The sequence below is a fragment of the Gadus chalcogrammus genome, chromosome 20 (assembly GCF_026213295.1).
Source record: "Gadus chalcogrammus isolate NIFS_2021 chromosome 20, NIFS_Gcha_1.0, whole genome shotgun sequence".
Classification (NCBI taxonomy): domain Eukaryota; kingdom Metazoa; phylum Chordata; class Actinopteri; order Gadiformes; family Gadidae; genus Gadus; species Gadus chalcogrammus.
Window position 1 is genome coordinate 11,262,575 of NC_079431.1, and position 7,500 is coordinate 11,270,074.

Genomic DNA, 7,500 nt, shown 5'->3' on the forward strand with positions numbered 1-7,500 from the left:
CAAGGTTATTCATTGTTCGATTGTTCTTAAAATCACAATCGTCTTCCCAATGCATGGTTCACATCCAGCTAGTGTCCATCTAGCCTCCAGTGTGAATCTATATATACATATACTGTAAGTTCTGCATTGAGAAGATCTCTTTCAGGAAGTATAATGCTTGATTACTGCTGCCAGACAGTTTCTTTTAAACATTCATTGTTAACTTTTAGGCACTAAAAATAATTAGCTTTCATTCCAATGGATCCCTAATTAATTACAAATCACGGCATTCACCTTAGTTCATTGTATACCTTGATGGCATTCTTACTTGGTCAATTGGTTGAACTGAAGCATTTCTCCTCTTTTTATTTGATTTGGCCTCATTTGAAACCTGCACTTAACCAAATTTAACATAACGTAGGAGCCACGATACATCAAGGCAGAAGATAAGCGAGGATAAAACGACAGATAGTCACTTAAGCCTTTAAGGTTTGGTACGGGAGAGGGATAGGACAGAGCAGTATCTTCGGGGCATCCTGTAATATACTAGACCTCTAGACTATTCAGAAGCCATGTTAATTATTGATAGGGGTGTCCTGTGACCTATTGATTGAGCAAATTGCAGGCGTAGTCCATTGTGGTTGGCACAGATCACCGAACAGGGCACAGCCCCTATTTTACAAGCCCCGTATTATGTTGCTACCACTGTTGCACAAAAAGGGGAGAATGTCTGTATGAATGTGTGTGTGTGTGTGTGTGTGTGTGTGTGTGTGTGTGTGTGTGTGTGTGTGTGTGTGTGTGTGTGTGTGTGTGTGTGTGTGTGTGTGTGTGTGTGTGTGTGTGTGTGTGTATGTGTGTGTGTGTGTGTGTGTGTATGTGTGTGTGGAAGGTGTCAGATCTTGAAGACAGAAAGGTCCATTGATTTGTCTGTTCTGAGCTTTATGTTTCAATATAGTGATGCAAGAAGTTATTCACGTGGCACATTTGTAATATCCTTTCTTTGAACTTGAGGCAAATTAAATATACAAACACATATAAACAGTTACATCCCTCCCCCCCCCCACACACACACACACAAACACACAGACAGATACACACAGACGTGCAGGCATGCACAATCCCACACATGCACAAACTCAAAAGAACACACCACAGGCAGCCGGCATGATCAATAAATGAAGACACACATAATCATGTCATCATCCCTAAAGAAGTGTTATGTTTCCTCTGTGGACCCACACAACCGCACACGCATACACATATAACGAAAGATCACATGTACATCTGTGAGTGTGTTTATGTTTGTATGTGTGTGTTTGTGTGTGCGGGTGTGTGTGTGTGTGTGTGTGTGTGTGTGTGTGTGTGTGTGTGTGTGTGTGTGTGTGTGTGTGTGTGTGTGTGTGTGTGTGTGCGTGTTGTGCGGGTGTGTGTGTGTGTGTGCGGGTATGTGTGTGTTTGTGTGTGTTGTGCGTGTGTGTGTGTGTGTGTGTGTGTGTGTGTGTGTGTGTGTGTGTGTGTGTGCGTATGTGTGTGTGTGTTTGTGTGTGGGAGATGGGTGTGCATTTCTAATGGTGTATGCCAGTCTTGAACATATGTCTGAGCTTGTCTGAAGATCTAGTGTCTGAAATTCCCATCAGCATCCATCTTGCCCTAATCCCTGTCAACTCCTTTTTGTGCTATCAAAGGAATACAGTTTTTCTACCTATTCCATCTCAGATTCTCATGATTTGTTGTCATTGCTGTTGGGAACATGTATGTAGAAATCTACAAAAGAAAGATTTCCTCAACCATTGTTCTTTTTAGATTTGTACTATTTTATTATACCCAATATATTCATTGCTATTTTTAACATTGGGCTTGTTTAAAAAAGTGCTTTGAATCTATCTTCAAACCCCAATTTAAAGCAGTTTAATATTCAAGTTGATCTGAAACAATGCCCTGACGATTCCTAACCTTTGCAATTATGATCAAACAGGATTTTCTGAATTAGCCAAAGCAATGTAACTGGTACATACGTGCAAACTGTTTGGTAGAACCTGAGACCTGTGTGGTCAAGCGCATATCAAGGGGGGCTCTCTCTGTAAGCTGCACCTAAAACAGGGCGGCACGCTTGTCAGCGCGTCCGGCCTTTCCTGGAAGTAGGTTTTCCGTTTTTTAATCTAGAGATACAATCGAAACTTAGATCTTTCTCTGGTGTAAACAGGGCCAGTGACTCTTGTTAACATGGACTCGAGTGCAGCCTTTCCTATACCGCAACAATTTGTGCTGACCCAGTGGTTTTATCCTTGCTGGCTGAAAGTATCCCCTGATTGGCTGCTGTAAACCAGCCGTCAAGTCTAATTTCCTGGTGTGCGCACCAATCAGGGTGGCCTTTGGGTCTTTGAGCTAAGTCTTCCAGATATCCCTCTGGGAAACCATTGGGCAATTTAAAGTGGCTTCACATTCTATTACCACATTGTGAACACACACACACGCGAACACACGAAACAGAAACACATAAATGCGTGCACGAGGGGCAGTGGAAGTATTCATTCTAACACAGGGACCTTGGAGTGTTGGGGTCAGTGATGGATCTGAGGGCAGTTTAAACAGGGCCAGCGGTGGCCTTGCTACACCAGGATGGTCCACCACTGGGGTTCGTCTGGCCTATTCTGTTCAGCCCACACATTGTGCTCCCGGCCTGCTACCTGGAAGACATTTTTTGTGTGTGTGTGTGTGTGTGTGTGTGTGTGTGTGTGTATGTGTGTGTGTGTGTGTGTGTGTGTGTGTGTGTGTGTGTGTGTGTGTGTGTGTGTGTGTGTGTGTGTGTGTGTGTGTGTGTGTGTGTCCACATGTGTGCACGTGTCTGTGTGTGTGTGCTGTTTGTGTGGTTTGGGTTGTGTGTACGGGTCTGTAAGTCTGCTTATCATTGTTTTTTGGGATGCATAAAGCAGTACTTAAGTCAAGCCGCATGAGCAGTATCAATCATCAACATAGCCATATGATTTTGATTGTAGTCTAGCGGTCCAAGGCATATGATAGGACACTATTATACCAGCTTTAGAGACCTGCAATATGGAGGAAGAGCCGCTGTGCTGGTGTGGACCCCTGGAGAGAGAGGGTGCCATAAAGTGGAATTAAACGACTCAAAGGCTTCCAGCAGATTTAAAGGCTTTGCTGCCCGGCATCAAATGACGAGACTGAAGGGAACGGAGAGGGTGGTTTGAAGTGCATGGAAACGGGTGTCGGAACAGAGGGAGGGAGGGAGATAAATGAAAACGTAATGAAATGGAACATAAAGAATGGGGAGAAATCTACCTTATTTACCTCTCCCTCTCCCTGTCCCATTAAAGCTCCTCATCTCCTCATTGTGTTTATCATCATGGTGTTTATCACAAAAACACACGCGCGCTTCCCCCCCCCCCCACACACACACACACACACACACAAAAGCTTGTACACACAAAGACAAACACAAGTGCTCGCGCACACACACAGGCACACACACACACACACACACACACTCACACACACACAATTATTATCAATAAGCGGAATAGCGACCTTCTTACAAGGATAGTGGTATATTTGTATGAAAGAAGAGTACAAAGAGCCCACTTCTAAGCACAGTTTAAAACCAGAGCTGGCTAAGAAAGCCATCCCTTTCACAGGAATGTATTTGCATAATTCATACTGTGTGTCCTGACAGGGTGGAAGAGAGTGTACGCCAGAGACAGAAGATTGAGACAGAGAAAAAAGGGGGGAAGAGAGAGAGAGAGAGAGGGATGACGTTAGACACAGAGAGAAAGAACAAAACTGAAACAGAGCGAGCCTGTGCGCGTGTGTGTGTGTGTGTCTTTGTGTCTTTGTGTGGGTATGTGTGCGTGTCCGCACGTCTGCACACACAAATACATCTCCAATATCATTTACCACAATATGAATTCGTTATCGCCACGGCAACCAGGTGTAGACATTTTATGTTGGCTCGTAAGTACGTCCCGTCCCACGTGTTGTGACAGCTGTGATTCAAATTAAATTTGAATACAAAATTAATGTTTCTGTCTCTCTGTTTCCAGTGTGTAGACCGGGCTTCTATAAATCCGCTGTGGGCAACGCGGAGTGTTCGAAGTGCCCTCCCCACAGCGTCTCCCACCATGAGGGGGCGCTCTCCTGCGCTTGTGAAAAGAACTATTTCCGCGCAGATGAAGACCCTGCCTCCATGGCCTGCACACGTAAGCTTCTTTGTCTGTTGGTGTGTGTCTGTGTGTTTTTGTGGGTGTGTCTTTGTGTGTGTCACTGTGTCAGGGTTTGACATTCGCCTTTGCAAGAAGGGCTTTTCTGGACTCTATATTATGTTTTGGGACTTTTTACATAATTTACCAATAAAAGTAAGCTGGTGGAATATGCATATTCCGTCGTTACATATACATTATCCAATGACTCCAATGAAAATAAAATGTGGACCCGCTTTGCACATACAGGGTAAAATACACATCTTATTGGGGCATTTAAAAGCCCTCTCTAATTTCCAGGCAATAATAGTTTGTTTTGGGGCCAAATGGCCAATGAGTCCCTGTTCATTTCTGACGCTGGTGTGTTGTGTCGTATGTCTGTGTGTGTGTGTTTCCATTCCATACTTAGTTTGAATGTTTTGTTTGCCATAAAGATAACCATACTAAAATACATACAATCAAGAATTTCTCTGCCTTCTCCTATCTACCTCCCTGCTAGACAGGGAGGACAGGTTTACGACTAAATCTCTAATTATTCAGGATGCATTACTCACGACTCTCAAATAGAATTTTATTATATTCACTTTATGACCGATTTTATAGGAGTTCTAACGGCCTTATAATCCATATAAGGCACCCTTTGTCCTAATTCTTGCTACTAATCAAACTGCCATCTTGTTACATATAAAATCCCACATATTGGATTGTGATGACGCCTGCGTTATTTTATGATACATTATGTCACAATACACTATGTGATGATACGTTATGTTATGATACGTTATATTAAGATTCATTATATCAAGATTCGTTTTGTCATGATTCGTTATATCATGATCCCTTATGTCATGATACATTATGCCATGATACCTTATGTTATGATACGTTTTGTTATGATACGTTATTTCATGATACGTTATGTCATGATAAATTATGTTACGATACATTCTGTTATTATTTGTATGCCTGGCCTCTTACAGTGGACCAACAGTAGTTGTTCAGAAGAAGCTTGCTAGACCAAGTATTCAGTCGTAACATTCTGGTTGTTCCCACATTCAGAAATGTGTTGTCAATGCAGTTAGCAGGCGGCCCACGTCAATTATTACAATATTACATTTTTAGATTCTCCTTAGAGTAGTAAGTTAACTGTTTCATTAAAAGGTTGTATCAGCGACTTTAGGCCAAAACATAAATTATCACATTCATCTGATCTTTCCTCACGATCCGCTAGCTGCCCGCCCCATAAGCATGCCGTCGAAAAAAAGCATCCCTGTATGCAGCCTATGCCCCGAGATCGCACACAAAAACAAATGGTACTACCAACCATTCAAAACCAAATTAAATAGTAATCCAACCAATCACTGACAATGGGTGGCTCTGTTTGTTTGGGATCTCGCTTCAAATACCAACAGAGGGCACGTCACCCAACATCGCTGATACAACCTTTAAAACAATCCGTCTCAGCTAAGAATAATTTTTTATTGGCCCAAATAGTTTTTAAATAATTACATTAAAGTGTGACGATTGGTCGACTATCGGCTGGAAATGACCAATGACCCACTCAAGAAGATCTTCATATCAGTCGGGGAAGCCCTAGTTATCCAGCTCCCATAATCCCTCCCTCTAAACTCCATACCTCTCCCTTTTCTCCCCCCGTCTCCCCCAAAGGTCCTCCGTCTGCTCCCCGCAACGTCATCTCGGTCATCAACGAGACCTCGGTCATCCTGGACTGGTCCTGGCCCGAGGACACGGGCGGGCGGAGAGACCTCTTCTTCACCGTCCTGTGCAAGCGATGCCAAGGTCTTTTAAACCTCTCCTAAAAACAACCGTCCCTTACACTGGCTTTGACTTGATGCTGGCATCGGATGAAAATGCGGATTTCATCTGAGCTTTGATGTTGTTTCATTGTTCTTTTGTTTGTATATAATGCATTTTTGTTGTGTGTATTCTGTATTTCCTGTTCTCTGTTTTAATCACTGTCAAACAGGTATCAACCTTTCTGTAAGACAGCGCCGTGTCGATGACGGTTCCTCTTGCTCTGTCTACCATTAAGGCATAGGAGGAGTTCTGCGCTGCGAGCCCTGCCGTAGCAACGTGCGCTTCCTGCCGTGGGCGGCGGGCCTGAGGAACACCACGGTGACGGTGACCGACCTGTTGGCCCACACCAACTACACCTTCGAGGTGGAGGCGCAGAACGGCGTCTCGGGAATGGCGGTGGCAATGCGGCAGTACGCCGTCGTCTCCATAACGACCAACCAAGCAGGTGAGCGTAAAAGCGGTGATGAGCGAGCGGTTGATGAAAAGTGAGGACTTGTAGGACACTTTTTGACAGCGGTGTGTCTTGGTTGACGGAGAATGATCGTGTTAAGACACCCGTTTACCGAGCAACTTTAATGAGCTGACGATTGTTCATACGGTCACATGGTAGGGACAAACCTCAAAGGATACAGAGAAACCCAAACCAAAAAGGTTCTCACGGACTAGACGAAAAGGTCAAACCAAAACCTGTTGTCTTGGTTTGAACGGGGAGCCTAGTTAATTGAAGATTCACATCTTTGCTGCAGAGGTGATACACATGCTAACTAACACCTTTCAAATGGAGGGAGAGGGGGGGAGCTACCTGCAAGAATATTAAATTAATCATTTGTAGCGTGAAGAAGGTTATATCATTTGTGATATTGTAATATTACGTGATATTAATATTAGCATTAGGGCTGTACACAATTAAATTGTAAATTCCCTATAGATTCTGTATGGATGCATTCTGTATAGAGAGCATTTTTTAATTCTGATTTCCTACTCCAAATTTGAGCCGATTAATAGTAGACCTCTTCAAGGGGCTGTCATCAGACTGACATTAAAAGTGCTTAAATGCCTGCTACTTCTGACCAGAGGTGTCAAATATTTGATTTGACTATCCAGGAAAGGAACATGATGATATCCAGAGATTGACATTGCTCAATTTAAATTCAATATTATACTCAGACTTAAGTTAAGACATTTATATTTAAAGTAGCCCACTATAGCAATCTACTGCGCAAACAAAATCCCCACAGGGCAGAGGGCTAGAGGAGCTGAAATTTGATCTTAACGCTTCAACGAGAACTCACAAGACAGAACCGCGGCTCTGTCGCCAAGGTGGGTCCAGAGCAGCCCTGTTTTGTACCACATGGGCCGTGTTGGACTTGACCCTGTTAGCCCGCGTCCCAGGAGGGGGATGGGAGCAATTTGATTTAATATGAGGTTATAAGAGACCCCTTATGGTTCTCATTTGTGAAAAAATGAAGGATTCACATCCATTCAGGAGGGG

The 7,500-nt window shown here is 43.5% G+C and overlaps 1 protein-coding gene across 3 annotated transcripts in view; it reads left to right on the forward strand.

Moving 5' to 3' along the window:
* epha3 (eph receptor A3) overlaps positions 1–7,500 on the forward strand; it is a 74,766-nt gene that overhangs the window by 33,963 nt on the left and 33,303 nt on the right. For all 3 annotated transcript variants that reach the window (XM_056579429.1, XM_056579431.1, XM_056579432.1), the window contains exons 4-6: positions 4,035–4,190; positions 5,859–5,990; positions 6,244–6,453. In XM_056579429.1, coding sequence (XP_056435404.1) covers positions 4,035–4,190; positions 5,859–5,990; positions 6,244–6,453 — 498 coding nt within the window. The remainder of the gene's footprint in view (positions 1–4,034; positions 4,191–5,858; positions 5,991–6,243; positions 6,454–7,500) is intronic.